Below are 22,026 nucleotides of genomic sequence, written 5' to 3'. Positions count from 1 at the left end.
CAGCCCCTGCTATGGCTTCATTTAACCCCGGTTATCATCCCAATGGTTCTTTCTCAAAATCCAGTCGTGATGGAGGTTAGATTTTAATAAGTGATCTGCATGGAGAACGGGTCAGCCCTGTTAACACACTTAAAGGGCCCGCACTCTGATGCTTTTAGGTTGTGAGATGCCTGTCTGGGAGATTTTCCTCTTTCTGTCTTCCAAAGCCTTCTGATGTTTGTCTTAAATACAATATTTGTCTACAATAACCAGAGAGAGGGATGGGGAAAAAAACTAGTCCGTTTTCCTGGAAGACGAGACTCTTCCTCTTGAAAGATTTAAAGGAGATTTTTATAACTCATTTCAGATTGGTTCTAATTCACAAGAGACAGGCTTCATTGATAAAGATACACTTTTGTTACCATCTTGGCCCCTGGGAACTAGGATGAAAAAGATCACCTCTCTGAGGCCATAGATTAGGGGAAAATATCAAATGTCTGATGGAAATTTTAGTTCCCAAACAAAGATATAATCCACTGTTTTAGGAAGGAGAGATGTTATAATGGACATGGTAAATGATGAGAAGCCCCACGTCTCTAAGACTTCCCGGACCACATCTCCACGGACAGAAATGTGATTTGTACTGTTACTTGATGCACACCAGAGAAGGCAGGAGTCCTAGGCAGGGCTGTGAACAGGTGTGCGTGCCTGTTAGAGAGCAGGACCTGAGGGTCTGAGCCTTCTAAGCCAGAGGCCTGAGATACATGTGGTATCTTTGCACATCTGAGTAAGTCTGGAAGCTCCTAACCTCCAGGCCTCTGGAATGTCCATGCCACCGAAGCTGTGAGCCCCTGAGTGTGATCATCAGAAGAAATTCCTTACTACGCAAGTCCCACTTCTCCTGAGTAAGTAGGGGCTTCTTGAGGAAGATCGATTCACTGCATTAAGCAAACCCCTTGGTGTGCTCCCTGTGGAGGTCACTCATGAGACAAACGACCCCTGCCACAAGCCTCCATCCCACCACCCAGTGTTTCTATTAGGCTTGGGCCTCACTCTGTGGTAGATGAGCTTGCGTGTGCTTCATTTCCTGCCTTTCACAATAAACTTGTCAGTATTTGACGGATCAGCACGTGCATTCAGGGCGATCATTTGCAAGGCCACCTGGCTTCCCGGGCTCTCCTGTCCTGCTCCCATTTCAGTTTGCCTAATGAGCCAGGGCCTGGTTCCTAGTGCTGAGCTTCTGGACCAGACGCGGCCAGCATTTGATAGTCAGGCCTCAGCCCTCCTCAGGGGTCTTTCTCTGTCTCAAGGAGGTCAAGCCACTAACGCAAGCCTGTGCCGTGTGCCTGGGAGGGGTGTCCCCAGCCTTCCCGCTCCCTTCCAGAGGTTGGATCAGGCTTGTAGCAGCTTCCTTCCTAGTGGGACGAGCTAGCTATGGGCTTCCTGGAGTGCTGCAGCCTGCCTATCTCACGCTGCTTTGGGATATATCTAAGAAATCCTGGTTAAAGAAGACATAGAGCCAGGCTTTTGGTATTCCCCAAGAAATGGCCAGGAGGGCAACAATCTATAGCATTCTAGTTGCCCGTGGTCCCTCACCAGCCAGCATGATCTTATTCTTCCCATGTGCTGAGGCATCCTTGGCTCTACTCCAAGCACATACCTTGGCCCTGATCTTCTTGCAGGGAGGACTCCTCATTCCCAAGGCTGACCTTCTTGGTGTTCTGCTCCCAGCCTGGGCTTGGGGTTATATGTCTGGAACAAATCCAGCCTTCTCCAGTCACTGGGCAATTATTATCAAACCCCATGTTTAAATCAGGTCTTGGAAATGTCCTACAGTCAGGTTATTTATTTTCTTGTTTTCCTTGACCTGCAAGTGGGATGTGAGACTGTTACCAGTCTCCTGTTGTAGCATGCATGCCTAAATGGACACCTGGCACATGACAGGTGTTGAGCTGGGCAATAACCCCACATCACTGTGGTCATCTGTCCTCACGGAAATCCCATTATCTTCACCCTTAAGCTGGAGGACAAGAGGTTTATCCCTAAGCTCCGCCCACATGGCTGGAGTCTGCTTCCAGCCCTCCCACCGTTACTTCCTTCCTGGATGCTTTTCCCCTCCCTCTGACTATGTGGATCTGACACAGGACTGACCAAGTGTACGTTCCACATGTTCTGAAGGCACTGTCTCTACTGGGAATCTGAAGAGACCCTCAGCACGGCGCACCACACAAGGCTTAGTGCGGTGGCTATCTTTGTGGATGTGTGCCAGGGGAAAGAGGGGGATGGAGTGTGGAGTAAAGAGGAATCTCTATCCTGTTTCCAGGCTACCCCTCCTCCTACCTCTCCACTAGGCTTATGAGCAACAGGCCATAGATTCTGGTCCTTTGTGGGGCTTTGACCATTCCTATAAGGCTGCTGAGCTGGTGTAGGCCCATCTCTTACCTGGTTGCAGATCTCACTCGCATCTGAGCCAGGCTGAGGAAAGTGCCCTGAAATCTGTTACTAATATGGATACTCTTTGCCGACATTAAACGGAGGTCTTTTCTTCAATGAGTGCATAGACATGGAAAAGTGCCCAGCCCTAGGAGGCTGTATGACAACCACTTTGAGGACCTAGGATGGCAGCAGGGTCACACGCTGAGTACAGAAATATGAGTACAGATGGCATATGGAAGGGTGACACAGCCCTGTGTGCGGGAGCTGCAGAGTGTGGAGGAAGGTGGGAAGGGCTTCCTGGAAGTAAAGAGAAGGGTCTGACCCAGCATACCCTCCCTGTGCTCTGAAGATACTGGTTGGGCTGAAAGTCCAACCCCGCCCCCATCCCCCCTCCCCCACCCCCACTGCCTGCCTCCTCCCTCTGCTACCCAGCACACAGTGCAAGGCTAAGTGTCACAGCTATCTTCAGATTAGAGAGACAAGAGGCATGGAGGGCGGAGGGTGGGGGAAAAACAGGCACTTGGTTTTCTTGCCTCTAGATTTTATTGGAAGAATTTAGATCTTCGCTCACTTCTAGCCAGAGGAGGCTGGAAGTTGTAGCTTTAACCCTTAGTCCACGTGCAAAGCTAAATGCAGGGTCCTCTGAGGGAGCGGGAGGCTGTGGATACCGGCAGCAATCGCTGCCAGGCAGTGCATGGTGATGCCTGACACCACATCCCACACTGGCTGTGCACCGGGCACTCTCACCCCGGCCCAGAGGCTACAGGGTGTCTCCATTCTGTCACAGCATCTGGCTCCACCCAGTCCAAGCTCAGCCCTCTCCTCTGGGCCTTGAAGTGATCTCCTTGGAACTTTAGATCAAAGCTGTGAGGTTTTGGCTTATGGTGGACTTGAAATTCTGATGAACTTTAAAGCAAAGGATGGGTTACTAATACCTATGACCAGGGTGGTGTGGTGGAAAACACACACTACCTCAAGAAAGCCACCTGTACAGAAGACAGAAACAGCAGAGGTGGCGGCAGGTGCCCACACTCGGTCCCACCTGCCGGGTGGGCTTGTCTGGGGCTTTCTGTAAGCTGTACACTCTCGGATGATATATGTTCTGCACGTCTCCCGGCTTCTCGTCTCTCTGTCCTGATAAGTGAGGTCTGTGTGCCTGAACCAGTCCCAGCCAGTTTATTAAGTTACAGCATCAGCTGAAGTCTTACCCTTGCCCTGCAACTCCAGCTCTGAACCAACAACCCCTGGGAGTGACAGAGGGCAAGCAATACCTTTCCTTCAGATTCTCATGTGAAGTTGCCTAATTTAACAATTCCAGGAGCAAATTTAAGTACTTGGGAAAAAAATCAGAGTGAGTGATCAGTGTGCACAGATACGGTAATGTCTGTGCCGGAGTGAGGGTGCTGTTGGTCGGGGGGTGTGGGAGCCTGAACAGGACTGAGGCCTGAAGCATCCCCCTTCATGTGGGCAGGCAGAACCAGTGGCCCCCACATTGGGTAGAGCATACCCCATACCTTTCCTACCAAAGAACCTGTTCTGGGTAGAGCAGAGGCTAGGACAAGACATCTGACTGCATGGCCCTGTCAAGGCTGGCAGGCTGCTGGCAGCTTGTGACACTCTGCAGGTGCCCCAGACTGAGGCCACACTCACCCGTCCTACAGACTCCACCAACCGGGACTCCCTGGACATGATCGAGCGCTGCATCTGCCTGGTATGCCTGGATGGTCCAGGCACTGGAGACCTCAGTGACACACACAGGGCCCTCCAGCTCCTTCACGGTGGAGGCTGCAGTTTGAATGGAGCGAATCGTTGGTATGACAAGTCCCTGCAGGTAAGTGCCCTGTGGATGGCCCTGCCACTGCATCGCCTTTCCAGCTTTTCTGAATGTCCACCACCTGGCTGGACCATTTCAACACACAAAAAGAAGCAGGGCAGTCCAGCATCTGATAAATACAACCCAATGAACAACCAAATAATCCATAGTTTTTCATTCACATGCATCATCATAATATCTTATGTTGGCTTAGAGGAAAACACTCTTGCTCTAGGTTGGCCATTCCTTGCAGACCTCTATCCTCCTGCAAACCCTGCAACCTGCCAATACCTAATACAATCTTGTTCATTTATAATGCCACCACACTCTCACAGTGACTATATAAAAGCAAGTTAACCATCTCTCTGGGTTGGGCCAGCCCACCTCCGTAAGCATTTCCCCAGCCTTGTCTCATTTTCTCCTCGCCCCATCCCCGCATTTGGTGGGTTATCTTCTTTATTGGTTTGCATGGTGATCCTGTTATTTCTGATGAGTTCTGCTGCGGCTGGGCTGGCTGTTTAGCCTCCACAGGGCTGCTAATGGCTTGGAATCTTTCACAGAGCAGTGTTGGAATGAAATTATCTAATGGATGTGCGGGACACAGAGCAGAGTGAACGTTGGGTACGGTTTTTCAAACACCTCTTTTCCTCCCTTTAAGTGACAGGGACAAAAAGGTGCCCATAGGGTGTGATCTCAGGTTCCCCAGGAGAGCCAGGGTACTACTGAGGTGTCATGGACCTGAGCTTCAGGGGATAGAAGATGAGTCTCCCCATGGAAAGAAAGATTGCTGATCGAGGGAGAGAGTCAGGGAACGATGTATACTCAGCGACGCTCTGTGGGTGTATGATTGTTGGCTGGGTCACTGAGATACATTGAGATTCCGGTGTCTGGCACAGAGAGCCAAGACTGGAGGAAGGTATGCAGTGGTCCCCCAGATGCTCTCAGCAAACACCGGAAGAGCTCATTCCTTTGCTCATTTGTTGGTTCATTTACCAAGGGGAAACAGCGTGAGGAACTCCAGAGCACCCCACTTCACGTGGGGTACAGTCCAAGAGTCAAGCCTCATCTTTCCTTCCCATTATTTTCTCTTAATACTTTTGAGCCTTGAGAATATCTCTTTCCCAGGTAAGGGTGACATAGTCTTTGTAAAACTATGCAAAGGGGCCTAAGGTGTCTGTGGGTCCTTTCATCTCAATCCTGTGAGCTGCTTTACTAGGCTGGTTTAAAGGAGTCCTCAGGCAAAGGGGTTGGAAGGCTCTGGTAGATGGATATCTCCTCGGACAGCAGACTGAGATCTGTTGGCTGTTGAATAGAGCATACCCCCCCATACCTTTCCTACCAAAGAACCTGTTCTTTCTCCTTACAAATCTTCTTACCAGCAAATCACATCGTTATATTTTATTCATTTATGCAACACAATTACCCGCAGCTGCTCTGGGATGGACACGCATCTAGATCTTGGGGCTAAACTCAGTGGTGGCCAATAGGAGCAGAGTCGGTCTATTAGGCAAATGGTTGCTGAAAGCACTGGAGAATGGTGTCTGCTGTGCATGCAATAAAGGACAAACAGGACTGAGCACACACTCGACCCTATAGACTGTGCACCAGACAGTATGAGCTCACTAAGAACCCTGCGCTGCTGCAGTGGGGGACTTGGGCTGCCTTTTCCCTGCCTAAAGCCCTGTAGGAAGAACTTCCTCGAGGCTTCCACACTGTGGGGTACCTGCAGTCATCTGCAGCATCCTTGCTAGGAATCAACAGTCCTTGGTATCCTTGGAGAAGAAATGCCCCCAAGAGGTCAGGGGGTCCTAACCCAGGCCCACCCAGGGTCAGCTCACCTGCCTCTTCTCTGTTGCAGTTTGTGGTGGGCCGAGATGGCACCTGCGGTGTAGTGTGTGAGCACTCCCCCTTTGATGGCATCGTCCTGGTGCAGTGCACGGAGCACCTGCTGAAACATATGTGAGTCTGGGCAGAGCAGAGGAAGACCTCAGAAGGCTGCCATGCCGAGCCAGGAGGAACTGGGGTGTCAGTCCAGAAAATGACTGAGCCAAAGATGAAATTTGGAAAGAAGCTCAAAGACTGCAAAATGAACGTTATGTGCCACAGATGGGAGGTGCAGGATGGGCAGGAAACTCAGGGCAGACAAGGAGAAGTGGGGGGATCCAAGCGTTGATCCAGGGAGCTCAGATCAATCTTTTCTCTTGGCCCTGAGACAGTGCCAGGTACCTGGTGGCCCAGTGCAGAGGGAGGTCTCTTCCGTCACAGGCCAGATCCCCAACTTCCATGCTGCTAAGCCCTGCTTGTCTATCCCTTAGCACACCACATTCCTTCTAGCTTTTGCAGTTTCGCTCACGCTCTTTTTGGATGTAGGTTCACAATCTCTTCCACAAAAGCCATTGGCGTGACAGAGACACAAACCAGCCTTTGGAGACACAACAACTCAGCTTGCTACCACATTATCAACTCTCTCATAAGGATAGAGCAAACATGGCTGAACCCTAGGACGAGCGAACACAAATGATACCCGTTAATGTCAGGTGGAAGTGGTTGGGATCCTGGCTCTGTCACAGAGGGAGTTTGGTTTATCTGCTCAGTGGGCAGCTAAGGCACACTACATTTCGGGGGCTATGCACAGCAGCAGCTAAAATGCTTGCACGGGAAAGCTGTGCTGCCCACAGCCCTTGGCGGTAGGGTCTCAGGAGGTTGTTCTTTGCGCCTGCAGGATGACAAGCAACAAGAAGCTCATCCGAGCTGACTCGGTGAGTGAACTCCCTGCTCCCAGAAGGCTGAGGTGGAAATGTTCCCCAGAAACTCAAGGCCATCTCGCCTCCTCAGCAGAGAAACTTCAAAGGTGAGGGGACCCCTATACTGCCCCACCCCCGATAGCTGCTGAAGCATCCTGGAAGATGCCAAAGGCCCCTAGGACTCTGCTCCCCTCCAGGCTCCACCCATTCTCAGCCCTCACGGTAGAAGTAGTCAAACTAAAGAGGAGTTATGGCTCTCAGGAAATAACCTTGCTCGAATGTCTACCATTTTCATAAAATGCAAACCTGAAGCTATTTTTTCCCTGCGCGTTTCACCTGACTAAGCAGATTCAAGGCAGGGAATGGATTCCCTGCTTTGAGGGAGTAATAAACAACTGCTTTGAATAGGTCATTTGAATCCAAGCTATTTCAATTTGCTTGAGTTTACACTGCAACTTGACAAGGGGGCCTTTTTCCCAGAGGAGGAGCTGGTTCTGGCAATAGCGGACAGAGGCAGAAGGGCTAGCCCGGCATTGCCTTTGTCGGTCTCTGGGTGAGAGTACCCATTCACTCAATCATCAAACTCTATCGTGTGTGCTCCAGGTCTGTGGTAAACCACTGGAACCTCAGAAATGAATGGGGCCCGGGCTTATCCTCCATACTCTAGCAGAAGAAGCAGATCAAATCATGTACAAGCCATGAAATGCCCAAACCAAAGAGGCGTGGAGACCCAAACCTACAGAGAGACAAGGGATTGAACTCTGCCTGGACAGTGAGCGAGGGGAGAGTCAGGACAACAGGTTCTTTAAGCCTCTGTAGGTTTGTAAAATGCAGGCTGGTATGGAGACAGCAAATGAGGAGATGGCTGGAACTGGAACCTAAGAGAGAAGCTGAGCCATGCTGAGAAGAGCCTGCCCTGCCTGTTCCTCCTGCTTAGGAGTTGTTGGGGAGCCAGTAAGGAGGCCATGGGGATAGCACAGATGGCCAGGGCACAGTGTGGCTAGGCTGGAAAACCTGGGATGGAGATGCTCCTCGCTTGGAGCTGCCGTGGAGGCAGCCTGGCTTTAGTGAAAGAGGAAGCCGTCTCTGGGTTTCCATGGAATGTTGTGGACCTGTTAACTTTTATGGTGGGGGTCCACGGTGAGTGGGCTGCCAGAAGAGGGAGACAGAGGGAAATGGCTAATGGGTCTGCTTATTCTCGGGGACCTGTGTGCTCCTATGTCCCCCAGTTTCTCCCTAATAGGGCATGAGGTGTTATCTGGACCTACACAATCCATGCATGGGGGTGGCAGGGGTGGTGAAGTGAGCAGAGTCTGGAGAGAGGGGGCTTTCTAAGTGGCCATGGTGATAAAGAAATGTGCCCAAGGAGTCTGTCAAAAGGTAGGGGGTCTTTCTTGTCCCAAGCATCTGCATGACTCCTGGGAACTCAGCTCAGTGAGGCAGAAGGACCCAGTTAAGGCGAGTGACAGGGACAGTGAAAGGAGGGGCAGGTTATTCCTATAGGAGCTGTGCTCACACCTGGCTGAGCCAGTGACACACACCTTGCTGGCAATGCTTCCCTCCCCCACCCCCCACTAGATATCAGACTAGACCCCAAACTCATTATAAGAGAATACTGGCCAATACAGGGGTAGCACAGACATTTCTGTGTAGACACAGAGAAGTTTCCTGATACTCTCTGAGAATGGTAGGCATATCCTGGGAGGCGTGCCCAAGTGAACTGTCAGATGGGATGCTTTAGAGTCTATAAGTATCCTAGAGGGAGGTATGGCTTTCAGGGGCGGGGCAGAGGGTTAGAGGATGACCAAAGCCAGCTGTACAAAGATGTTACCATTGGAGCTGTGTTTCAAATAGGAATCAAAGCCTAGAAGCAGAAGGAAGGTGTCACAAATGGGAGGCTGCCTGAGCTCCAGTCTAGGGGTCTAGGACTCACAGGGGCTGCTTTGCAGAGCTAAGGAGAATTGATTGGATGGATAAAATGGGGCATCCGTTAACAAGTAAAACAAGTGAATAAAGTTCCAGTCCTCGCTGGAGCTACCACGACAGTCTGTCAGATCCCCAGTCTTTCTGCCCCAGAGCACAGCAAGGAGAGACTGGATGACACCTGGCTGAGAGATTAACTGTTAGGACAGTTGGGCATCCACAGGAACACTGGACCACACACAGTCCCCACACAGGTCACATAAATGGTCTTTTCCATGCTGGCTTTGTAGGCAGCTAGCAGGTAGGAGTCTGTGTGCCTAGATAAGGCTTACTCTGCCCATGCAAATGTATCATTTGCATGTTCCTCCCACCCAGGTCCACCTCTCCCTAGAAGGGTCCCTCTGGGATGAGCTCACCTTCCTAGATGAACCCCAGTTCCAATGTGCCTTCTGCCACTTGCACAGGTGAGGGTACATCTCTGACACCCTAGGGTATTTCTGGATGAAAAGGGCTATGCACTCACCTTCTGGACCTAGGACGTAGACCAGGATCAGAAAGCATGGTTGGATTCTGTGGTCTATAGGGGTCTTATCTTACATGCAGAGTATCTATCTTCTTTCTCTTCCACAGAATAGTAAAGAATCTGGATTTCATTGTTTATAAGTTTGACAACTATGGAAAAACATTTATTAAGAAGCAGAAATGCAGTCCTGATGGCTTCATCCAGGTGGCCCTCCAGCTGGCTTACTACAGGTGAGCAAAGGCAAGATGAGCCTGTGCACAGGTGGACTGTCGAGTGGGATGCTTTAGACTCTAGAAGCATCCTAGAGGGAGGTGTGGCTTTCAGGGTTGGGGGCAGAGACTGGAGGATGACCAAAGGAGATGTTACCATCTGAGCTAGGTTTCAAATCGGAATCAAAGTCCAGAAACAAAAGGAAGGTATCACAAATGAGGGACTGCCTGAGCAATGGTCCAGGAATCTGGGACTCACAGGGGCTGCCTTGCAGAGCTAAGTAGAATCGGTTGGGTTAGGAAGGCCGTGAACTTGTAGGGACTGCTCTTTACCTGATTTCCTCCACTCATCGGAGTCCCTGTGGTGTGACCCACACCGTCCTGGTCTTCCTAGCGTTGTTCAGGACATGGAAACAATGACCCCTCCCCCCAGGTTAGCCCGTTCAAAGACTGGAGGGTCCCTTTTGATCTTTTCCTTTATTTACCCACATACTCCCATATCAGCTCTCCAGTTTTCTCTCAAATTCGCTGCCTGCCCTCCCGACCACCACCGTCAGCCCCTCAGAAGCTACGAGCAACCTCTGCTTGGCCAGCTGTGGCATAGGCCCCAGAGATGGCCGCTCCTGCTTGTCCCCTCTCTATGGTCCTGTCTTCATGGAGAGTGGCCTTGGACATATGCAAATCAGCCTCTGCCACTTTGCTGCCTCGTACTCCCGGGGTCCACCCTTGTGCTTTGGGGCCCGTCCTATAAACTTCTTGACCTCTAGATCTTCGCCTTAGCCGCAAATCTGCCTTCTCACCTGTCACCTCTAACTGAAGGGCCACCTCTCGGAGGTCTGACTGGAGATAGTCTCTTACCAGAAGCAGCCATCTTAGGCTCTGTCGTCACCCAGTTCTCTACGATATTGAACTGACTGGCAAAAGTGTACCTCCTATAGAGACAGAGGTGGGGCCACACCTTGCTCTATGACTCTGGGCTCCCGTTAGTCTCAGTCCTGTGGTCTCTCTTCTTCCTCATAGTCAACCCCATGGATGTTACTGGGCGATGGGGATTAGGGATTCTGCAGGTCAGGGATGCAAACCCAGGGCTGTTTACCTGGTTGCCATGCAGAGGGAGAAAGGCTTTATGGACACCGGCATGAGCTCTGCTGGAGTGGTTAGGAAGCTAAAACAATGTGTAAGGATACCAGACACAGTTCTTCCCATGAGATGCGCCTCGATTCCCTGGTGAGCCTGGGCATCTGACCACACTTAACCATACTTACTGACTTTGACCAGAGGTCATGGCTGAACCATTTAAAGTAAAGCAGGCTTCCATCTGACCCTGAGATATCAATCAACACTCATTAGGTCTCACAGAAAATTCCAGGTCTCCCTACAGATTGGTGGTGGCATTTGTTTGTTTGTTTGTTTGCTTGTTTGTTAAAAAACCAATCACCTCTTCATTTTATGTCAACACAGTGTCCCCTGTGTATAGAAGTGTGCATGGCTCTTCACATCAAAGACTCCCCAGCATTCATCTCTGGAATTCTATTAACATTAAAATGAAATACCGTGCCACGTCATGTCAGAGCTATGAAAATAAAGCCTGCTGGAGCTATTTCTCTTTCAGGATTTATGACTCCCTGAGAACAAATTACTGTTTGCCATCCATCTTTTATCTTGTTCAGGCTTTACCAGAGGCTGGTGCCCACCTATGAGAGTGCATCCATCCGCCGCTTCCAGGAAGGTCGGGTGGACAACATCAGATCGGCCACTCCTGAGGCTCTGGCTTTTGTGCAAGCCATGACTGACCACAAGGCTGCTGTGCTGGTAAACCCCGTTCTGCCTTAACAGGCCACAGGGAGGCCAGGGAGGCCACCATGGGTCTCGGTGCACTTTGTTCCACGCACATGGACTCCCTGGCTGCATCTGCCCTTCCATGGCTGAACCTCTTCTTTGTTCACAGGCTTCTGAGAAACTGCAGCTGCTGCAGACAGCCATCCAGGCCCAGACTGAGTACACAGTCATGGTGAGTGGCCATTCCTCAGTAGTGCCAACTGCTCAGTGACTCGGCCAGGCTACCACATCCCATTTTTTATTCATTTTTATTTTATTTATTTTTATGGCACTAGGATTAATCCAGGCTTTTGTACATGCTAGGCAAGTGCTGTAGCACTAAGCTATATGGGGATTCCTCTTTTTTTTTTTTTAACTTTTTATTTTGAAACAGGGTCTCATCAAGTTGCCCAGGATGGCCTTGAATTCACTATGTGGCCCTGGTCGGCCTTTAATGTGTGATTCTCTTACCTCAGTCTCTCAGGTGACGGGTTGATGATAGGCTGGCTCCACTGGGCAGGCAGGATCTTTCCATCATAGGTAACACGCCCTTCTTGCCTTTCCCAGGTTCCACCACAGGACAGTAAGTGGTGTTTGAAACCTGCTGACATACCATAACGATAGTAATGGCTCACAATGTGTATGGCACTTTACAATATTTATAGGAACCATCAGATTGGGGGGTGGGGGCAGCCTGCCTGATGACTATTGGTGGCTTGTTCCCTGGCACACTGGAAGGGACTCAGGATTTATTATCACCTGGGGCTGATTTTCCCTCCTGTTTTCTATATGTTCATGTATGCTGCCTGTGAACTGAAGGTCTTTGCTGAAAATTAATAGTGAAATCAAAATTGTATGAGGACTATTTCTCTAGTTTGAGGGAATAATTTATTTTTTAATATTGCAAAGCTATTATTTGCATGCAAACAAGAGGGAACTTGAGCTAGTGATCAATGTGTTAATTACAGATCACTCAAAAAACAAGCAGAAGGATGACAAAAATCGATGAGAAGGATTGAACAGATTATTCTGTATGTACTTGAGAGCAATTCCAACATATTTCTGGGTTTTAGAATTCATCAGTGTAGACTTTCCTCTAACCCGGTCCCTGATTCATCTCAATGGCAATGTTCGCTCTGTTTAAACACTGTATTAGCCAGGCATGATAGCTCAGGCCCTTACTCCAAGTACTCAGAAGCAGGAGGCAGGAGGATCACAAGTTCAAGGTGAGTGTGAGATCTGAGTGAGACTTCATCTCAAAAAGCTCTTCATCAGCTTTTCTCTAGCAAACAAGGAGAGATGAATCAAGCAATTATCACAGGGAACTGAACAATGGAGACAATTAACCAATCAGCACAGAGAAGGAAATAATGGAGCCGATCAGCCAATCAGCACAGAGAAGGAAATAATGGAGCCGATCAGCCAATCAGCACAGAGAAGGAAATAATGGAGCCGATCAGCCAATCAGCACAGAGAAGGAAACAGCCTGCTTTGGCTCACAGTTTCAGGGCCTTCAGTCCATGGTTGGTGGCTTCCAGGGCTTCCAGGCTAGTGGAAAGGCACACTGTGGTAGGGAGCACATGATGAAACAAAACCATTCCCTTTTATGACAAAGGAAAAAGGAAAGAAGACATCTGGGATGGCACGGTGTCCGCCTCAAGGGCACACCTGTCATTATAGGAAGACCTTCCTCTGGGCTCTCTTAAAATTCCCACAACTTCCCAATGACATCAAGCCTTTAATGCATGAGTCTTTGGAGACATTTCAGATCCAAACTACAGTAAGTGCCTGCTCTGTAGTCAATTAATTTCCCCCCTGCTTCGTGCTAGGCTAAGTGCTATCTATACACAGGACACAAAACTTGGCAGAGTCGAGTCGCTTCAAAGTCATGTCAGACCCACACGGAGAAGAGTCCTAGGAAGTTACAGAGAACATGACAGGGCAAGCTTCTTCCTCTGCTTTGAAGAGCTGAGAGGTCTTCCCAGAGGAAACAGTCTTTAACTTGAGGTGTGAAGGATTAAGAAAGAGGAGGAAAACCGAGGAGAGAGCAGCAGGTTGTAAAGGCAAGAGTCTTGTGAATACGGTGTATCTGATAGAAGAGCAGCTCGGTGTGCGCAGCTTGCAAAGGACTGAGGAGCAGAAGAACTGAGTTGTCTGTTACTTCAGTCTGGGGCTGCTGCATCCTCCAGAGAGGAAGGATGTGTGATGCTAATGTGGCCAAGGTAGAAGGCAGGAAGGCTGGAAGCCATGTTGTCTCTTTTATAGGGACCTTCACATTCAATGACCTGATCACTTATGAAAAGCTTAGAATCTTAGTAAATGTCATTGACTAGTAACTTTTGAGATATGATTTATTTTTGTGGTTCTGAGTTTGCATCACTGCTGGGGTGTGGGAATGCAGCTGGGAAGACACACTAGACTACATTTACCCTACTCTCACTGTCGGGTGTTGGGCTTGAGGGAAGCACCAATACAGCTATCAGGGGGTGGGAAAACACAGCTTAAGATGAGGGAGACTGAAGCTGGAGTTCCCTGACTTCTGGGCAAGCATCCAGTCACTGCTGGAAACCATGCAGAAGAGTCGGGAATGGAGGGTTGGTGGTCCATGGATCTGTGATGAGGAGCTGAGGACCAGGGGTTCCCAAACTCCTGGACATCCAGACTCCACTGGGCTGTGGGGAGTTGGGAATGGAGTTGGGTCTTCGGACTGAGAAGCCCAGGGCGAGGGAGATGGGGAACTCCAGCTTAGCTCATCAGAGATTGTCTTTTAGCTTAGTTGCAATTGTCTGGGAGCGTGGAGGAGCTTTCTGCAGGAGACTTACACAGTGTGGCTCTGTAGACGAAGGGTTCCTCCGTGCTCCTCACGGCGGTTCTTGATAAAAAAAGACAATCCATGCTTATCCATACCATGTATTGACTGTTCATCGTGAAAAATGGATGCACACCACCTCCTCTGGGTAGACCAGAGATCAAATACCCTTTTCAAGAAGGAATCTCTGGGAAAGGAAGCTTATTGGCTGAACCCTTAGAACCACTAGATATCTCATTAGCTGAAGAACTCTATTCTGGGTTACATGACTGATGTGAGGACAGTGTGCAGCTTGTGTTCTGGGCCAGGAATCCAGTAGGGAGCAGAGAGATGGCCACCCTCTCAGGTGGGTTCCTGAGCACTGGGGTCTCTGAACCCACTCAACCTTGGTAAATCCACCACCCACAAATTTTCAAAAAATTTTAGTCTATAAATAAGAACAGAAAACTCTAAAAATATTATCAAGAAATAAAGATAGCTCTAGGGTACAGTGTAGCCGAAAATGTCAATGGAAGTATTGGGTGATAATACGAGGTAACCTACTTTAAACACCAGCAAAACAGAGGTGAAATACAAGATAAGGTGGCTTAGTTCAGGTGATCAGTATCCCAAATGATAGTTGTCTAGAAAGAGAAATAGGAGAATAGACAACAAAAATCATTCAAGAAAAATATCAAAGGCTGTGGATAGTTCAGTGATAGAGAGCTTGCCTAGCAGGCATAGATCCCTGGGTACTATCCCCAGCACAGAACAAAACAAACTTCAGGACCACAGAAAATGCTTCTATATTGAGGGAATTCACCATCTTACATAATAGGAAATATTTATGCCAAGGAAATTTCATGGCCCTATAGACAAAGAGAAATCCTAAGTTTCTCAGAGGAAGAAGAAAGACAAAGGTCATATATAAAGACATAATTGGTTTCTCAATAGCATCATCAGAAGGTAGATGATAGTGAGCAGTTCCTTCAGATTCTAAGGGAAAATCATCTCTAACACATGTTCCATACCTAGCTAAACTATCAGCAGATTTAAAGACAGAGTAAAGACATTTTAAGCAGAAGAGATTTACACTTTTTACTTACTAAATAGTCTTTCTTATAAACCCGCTAAAGGCTGCATGTTGCCAAATGTGAAAATGAAAGATTAAATAAATAAATAGATAGATAGATAGATAGATAAATTGGAAGATTCAGCACACACAAACAAAAATGAAATGGAAAGATTCCCCAGGATGGCACTGAACTAAACTTTAAGTCTACAGTTATTTAGTAGATCTAGAGAGCAATTAGTACATAAAGGAGGACTGAGTGAGAGGAGACTGAAATGAGGGTTGCATTTAAGAACTAATTAGAAGTAGATACATAGACAAACACAACTTAGTGATTGTCAATTCAAGGGAGAACAAAATGTTTAATAAGAAAAGAAATCTATGTCTGGGAACATAGCTAAGTTGGTATCACTTGCCTAGCATGTAATAGGTCCTGGGTTTCATCCTCAGTAGAAAAGAGAGATAGGAAAGGTGGGGGAATGGAGGGATGAAGGGAGGGAGAGAAATCTAATCATAATATGCTGGAAGACCCAGCTGTGGGTGTCTACAAGATGACATTCTATGAGCACTATCTGTTGCTCAAGCAACAAGGAGTTGAAATATGACTCCCCTGGGAAGACTAAAAAGCAGAAGCAGGTAGAGGAAGCAGGAGAGAATGCTTTATTTCTTATAACAGGAAGTTTGTTAAGTAAGTCTGGAAAACGCAGTCACAGCACTCTTAAGTATAGATTCAGAGCAATGAACCTAATGTCAAAGGGAGTAGCTAGAGGGCCTTGCCCCCGTAGAGTGGGAAACGGCGCTCTCAAGGTGACATAAGCCATTGGCTTCTTTGAGTTTTAAACTGTAAACATGGGGATACTTGACCCTGAACTTTGTCTAACTTTGTACTAACGAATTTAAAGCTACAAACTTTCTTTTTGGAGAAACATCCTCTGAAGCCTCACATGGGATCTTTTCTGTTATTCATATTTACTGGACAAAAGCAACTGAGTCAGGAATTGACAGTAGAGAGGACAGAGAGGAAGGCAACTGGTAAGTGAGACCAGTACCCAGGTAGCCATGAGACCAGGGGAGACAGGGAACAAGACAACCTGCCAAGGTGCAAGAATGTATTTGATAGAGTTCGTAAGGAGAAGAAGCCCAGTGGGAAGGCGTGCTAGTCTGGGCCCTCTCAACACTCCCTGCTCCCAGCCTTTATTATAGTTACGAGCAGTTCACACGGTGAAACGACCTGCCCTACTACACCATAAACACACGCCTCTGCCCGTCTGCCATCCACTGGGTAGCAGCGTCAGGTATACAGTAGCTCCTCCAGGTCCTAGATGGGGACTAAGGCCAGAGTCCTTGTACTCTGTACATTTGATTCCTCTGCATATATTGGAGGGTTAAGAGCAGGGGGGCAGGTTGCTTACAGAGCACCTCCCTCTGTGGACCTTCACAAAGGAAAGGATAAATAGAGGTCACCAGAGAAATGAAGCATGTCTGCTTCTGGAGAGGGCTCCTAGTACCTCCTCTCTGTCCCAGCAGGACAAATAAAAGGCAAACTACGGTAGAGCGTGAGTTTAGCATGTGTGGGACCCTCTGTTCCACCTCTAGCACCACCTTACATAAATTAATTCATTAAGAATAGAGTTAGCTCAAGTTTTATAACTTGTCTTTTCAGACTATAATTAGATGCCTTCGGGGAGAAGCGTCTGCATCATCTTTATGCATTTGCTCTCAGCTGAAGAAGAATGACTGTCAGAAGCTAATACGTGCCCTGTAAACCCAAGCAAAGTCCACTGGGAAAGGGGGTTTCCGCCTAGGAGGGGCTGTAATAGCTAAATGGCCACCATACATAACAGACCCCGAAAGTCTTAATTACTCTGGTGATAACAAGGTTTATGCTGCAGGCTAGAAGAGGTGCCCCCCACCCCTATCCTCTCAGCCCTCCAGACTCCCACACCCCTGCCCCAGTCTCCAGCTTCCCCAGTTGTTCCATATAAACAGGTACAAAGAAAAACCACACAAGAGTGCAGACCCTATCTACTCAGCCTCTAAGGGAGAGGCTTAGAACAATGCCCTGACCCTCCTTCTAGTCCCAGAGTCCTGGAGTTTTCCCTCTTCTGCCTCATCCATAGGAAGTTTAACTATCTCCATGGAGAGAGAGAGAGACAGAGAGAGACAGAGACAGAGACAGAGACAGAGACAGAGACAGAGACAGAGAAAACCCAAAACTGAAACTCCATGTCATTCAACAAGCACCTTCGTCTTTTCATCTTTCTTTACATCGTCAGCAGAGCTTCTGTTTGGCTGTCTCAGCCCTGACTCAATTACCAAGATTACAAATCAAATTTAAGTGAGTCCACACATTGCTCCGACTGGGTGACGAACCCTGTCCCTGCTTTGTGCTGGAAGGTTAAAAAATTAGTTGTGGTGTGATTCTAGCCCTGGGAGTTTTGGCACCCCTCCTCCATGCCTGGCCTCAACACATGAGCCAGCTTTCTCCCCCATACGCCTCCTTTGGGCAGAGCAGGCTGGTGCCAGGCCAGGCAGGCTCAGTCACTCTTCTGCTGGCGCAGCCTGCAGGCACAGCTGTGCAGTAGATGCTGGGCTCGCTAACCTTTAATCCACACGTTCTTAAGGTAGATCCCAGCCTTCTCTGGACACACCCTGTGTGTGTAGCAGTGTGCTAGAGTCTGAGAGCCCCAGAGTAGATTCGCACACAGGTTGTCTATCAAGAGCAGTATAAGCAAGGAGTGTCTGGAGTCCCACTGGTCTTGAGGAGGAGACAAGAAGGGGAGGCGAGGTACTGAGGAATGCATCTCATTGCCTTCTGTGTCCCTGCCTCCCAGGCCATAACCGGCATGGCCATTGACAATCATCTTCTGGCACTGAGGGAGCTGGCCCGAGACCTGTGCAAAGAGCCACCTGAGATGTTCATGGATGAAACATACCTGATGAGCAACCGGTTTGTTCTCTCCACCAGCCAGGTACAGCCTCTGCATGTGTGTAGTAAGAACATTAGTGACTTGGAACTAGGCTTTGTCTCTGCTTCTTTTTTAACACACACACACACACACACACACTGCACATATATGCACATATTTGCATGTATTTAACATGTATTATTTATGCAAAATAATTATACATACATATAGGATACAGTATGTGCTGAGGTATCTGCATGTAACAGGCAATAGGCCAATCAACCTAATTGGCATATCTATCAACTTAGTCATTTTTCAAAACCTTTGTACTACTTTGAAATATTTAAGTTATTTTTGTCAAGCACACTGTGCCATACAGCAATGAAGTTAACTAAATCCTCTCCACTCTCAACCCTACCACCTGGCTCTTTTTTCTTTCTAATTTATTTATCTTTATTTCATGTGCCTTGGTGTTTTGCCTGCATGTATGTACATCCGTATGAGGGAATGAACTCCCCTGAAACTGAAGTTGCATGCAACTGTGAGCTGCAATGTGGTTGCTGGGAATTGAACTCAGGACCTCTGGAAGAGCAGCCGGTGCTCTTCACCACTGAGCCACCTCTCCAGCCCCCCCCCTTTCCTTTTAACAAGTTTTATCTTTGTGTGTGTGTGTGTGTGTGTGTGTGTGTGTGTGTGTATGTGCCTATGTGGGTATGTGCCATGTGTCTGTGGGTACCCTCAGAGGCCACAAGAAAGTGTTGGACCCTCTGAAGCTATAGTTACTGGCAGTTGTGAGCTAGCTGCCTAATCTAGGTGCTAGGAATTAAATTTGGGTCCTCTGGAAGAGCGACAAGCTCTTTCAACCACAGAGTTACTTCTCTAGCTCCAGGCTCTGCCTCTTAAGAGTTTGTCACCTCCAGTAGAATGATCTAAATGTTCAGGACATTGATAGTCTCGCATCTTCTAAGTAGGAATGACCACAGGCTTCCTTAGCCAAGGTAGACAGGCTGGGAACACATCAATTTAGGGGTTCTAACTATCACACAGTACTGCCTTGCCATTCACTGCATGTAAGGGGGGGAGGTATCCCACTGTAGAGGACCCTAGGATCTGAAGCCTAGAAGACCTGATTGGGGATCCCTCAATTAGGTCATGGGGATTATGGTAATGAATGGCCAGGGCACCAATGACAGAAAATCAATTATCAGCCCAAGATTTCCTAACTGGTGTTGTACACATACCATTGTATTAAAGGACCACAACCACACAGATAGGATGACATTCATTAGTGGAAAGCTGCAGGGGAGGGGAGGGGACATGTAACCACACCAGCCTCCTGGAAGGTACCACATCTGCAAACCACTGGACATGGGAGGTGAAGGGGGCTGACAAAGCTGTGTCTGAGGATAAAAGCCCACTCAGTAATTTAATTTTGTCATTACAGAAGTGGGTTTGCAGACATGAATAAATGAGACCAGAATACTACAACATAAATTCTTCGGGAAACCATCCATGGGCGTAGAGTGCTCTGGAATGGCTTCATGGCCTCCAGCCATTGCACGGCAAATTTATCTGACAATGCAGTGACTCTATTAGCAAGACTAATGGCTTGTTCTGCCCCATTAAAATGGTCAGTGCCATTTCGGAAGGCCTAAGAGCACAGCGCCAGAAACCTGTGGATTTAAAACAGACCCAGCCCCACACTACACTGGCTCAACAATCCTTTCTACTTATCCCTGAAATCATCTAATAAAATGAATTGGGGGTCTAAGTTGTTTAGTGGTATCTTTCCCACTGTATAGTGACATTTATGGCTTGGATGCTTTCAGAGACACAACTTTCTTGGTTTGTGATCCGGATCACAAAGCCTTAGCCCTCTAAATTCAAAACATCTTAGACAACTAACTACAATTCCAGGTGACAGCAGATTGGAAGTGCCGGGTGCTGGGTAATTGTGCATGGGTGGGCGGGCCTTGGGGAGGAAATCAGACCAGCCAGGCAGTACTGACAGTAATTAAGGATCTGGGGGAAATCAACAGAGAAGACGGCCAGATTTCCTCCAGTTCATAAATTACTCCCTGTGGGAAGCCATCTAATGGTTGGGTGCCACCAGGGTGCCATTTAGTAAATTAGCCTGATTGTCACAGTGCCTCAAATGGCCCCTAGATGAAGGAAAGCCTTGACTCGGGCCAGAGCAGCAAGTCGCCTTGAGAGCTTCCAGCTCCGCAAGCAGGGCCAAGTACACGCTGGGGAGTGGGTTGGGGTCTCTCCCCAGACACCTTGCACCTGAATGGGCCCATCTTTATTACGATAGCCATGTCCAATCATTCATGCCAACACAATCCAATCTGGTCAAGTCCTTGATGAGGGGATATGAACAGGAAGCAAATATGGAGGGCTTAAGATACAGGAACTCAACGGGCAGTGGTGGCGCATGCCTTTAATCCCAGCACTTGGAAGGCAGAGGCAAGTGGATTTCTGAGTTTGAGGCCAGCCTGGTCTACAGAGTGAGTTCCAGGACAGCCAGGGCTACACAGAGAAATCCTATCTCAGAAAACCAAAAAAAAAAAAAAAAAAAAAAAGATACAGGAACTCACCCACCATGTTCTAGCAGGTTCCCTGGTTGAATGCCACAGAATAGGCTGTTTCTGACCTATGCTCTTCTCCAGGTGCCCACAACCATGGAGATGTTCTGCTGTTATGGCCCTGTGGTCCCCAATGGGTATGGAGCCTGCTATAACCCCCAGCCTGAGGCCATCACCTTCTGCATCTCCAGCTTTCACAGCTGCAAAGAGACCTCATCTGTGGAGTTTGCGGAAGCAGTGGGAGCGAGCCTTGTTGACATGAGAGACCTCTGCAGTGCGAGGCAGCCTGCTGAAGGCAAGCCACCAACAGCAAAGGAAAAAGCTAGAGGCCCAACCAAGCCAAGCAATCTTGACTCCTCCCACTAGTCAATCTCCTACAGGAGTCAGCCCCTGCTCCCATCCCCCACCCTAGCTTGTTGTTGCTCTCCTATCCTTGGGGGCTCACATGAAGCTAGCAAGTTAAGAGAGAGAGAGAGAGAGAGAGAGAGAGAGAGAGAGACCCTCATTGTTTATCAAAGTGGCCTCTGGCCTTTACAACTGGAAATGAGACCCAGCCTGGCTTGGAAGCAGCCTGGTGAGCTGGGAGCTCCCCTCTGAGGTCTTTAGAAACTTAACCTTTCTGCTTCTTTCCGAGCAACACCCAGTGGTGCACATGGTAGCTCTGCCAGTGGAAGAATCGTCATCTCATCACATGTTATGGGCCCAAATAAGTCATGAAGGCAGAGGCTAGCTCCATCCACACACTCACATGCACACAGATAGCCCAAGTTCATTTAGAATACAGTGGCCCACACCCACAAAGACATTTCTTCCTTTATCTTTCATAGCACAGTCTTCCTTGAGTTCAGATTATCTCATCCAGATATTCAGAAAGAAAGAAAGAAAGAAAGAAAGAAAGAAAGAAAGAAAGAAAGAAAGAAAGGAAGGAAGGAAGATAGAAAGAAAGAAAGACTAGCAATTATCTCCATTTGATAACGGAGGGAGCTAAATCTCTGGCAAGGTTGTGAGGTTTGAGGCTGGGTTGTGGGTGAGGGACTGCATGGCAGACAAGCAGTGGAGCCCCCTTTGGGAAGACACTGTCCAACAGGCATTGCTTGAGTGATTTTCTCCTAAACTATTTACACTGATCTGGGAGAACCAAGCCATGGTTGCTCTTCTCTATCGGAAACGAAACTCACTGTATTTATTGGCTGTATCAAACCATGCACTGTGAGGGTGTAAGACCCG

The 22,026-nt window shown here is 48.3% G+C and overlaps 1 protein-coding gene across 1 annotated transcript in view; it reads left to right on the top strand.

Moving 5' to 3' along the window:
• Nucleotides 1-21,722, top strand: part of Chat (choline O-acetyltransferase) — a 55,588-nt gene extending 33,866 nt beyond the window's left edge. Inside the window, exons 9-16 of the mRNA XM_021203310.1 lie at nt 4,077-4,246; nt 6,087-6,187; nt 6,951-7,079; nt 9,526-9,648; nt 11,298-11,439; nt 11,576-11,638; nt 18,140-18,277; nt 20,884-21,722. Coding sequence (XP_021058969.1) covers nt 4,077-4,246; nt 6,087-6,187; nt 6,951-7,079; nt 9,526-9,648; nt 11,298-11,439; nt 11,576-11,638; nt 18,140-18,277; nt 20,884-21,165 — 1,148 coding nt within the window. The 3' untranslated portion in view covers nt 21,166-21,722. The remainder of the gene's footprint in view (nt 1-4,076; nt 4,247-6,086; nt 6,188-6,950; nt 7,080-9,525; nt 9,649-11,297; nt 11,440-11,575; nt 11,639-18,139; nt 18,278-20,883) is intronic.
• Nucleotides 21,723-22,026: the final 304 nt, after the last annotated feature.

Source organism: Mus pahari, chromosome 8 (assembly GCF_900095145.1).
Source record: "Mus pahari chromosome 8, PAHARI_EIJ_v1.1, whole genome shotgun sequence".
NCBI lineage: Eukaryota > Metazoa > Chordata > Mammalia > Rodentia > Muridae > Mus > Mus pahari.
Note: the sequence above shows the minus strand (reverse complement) of the source record. Positions and strands in the feature narration are given on the sequence as shown.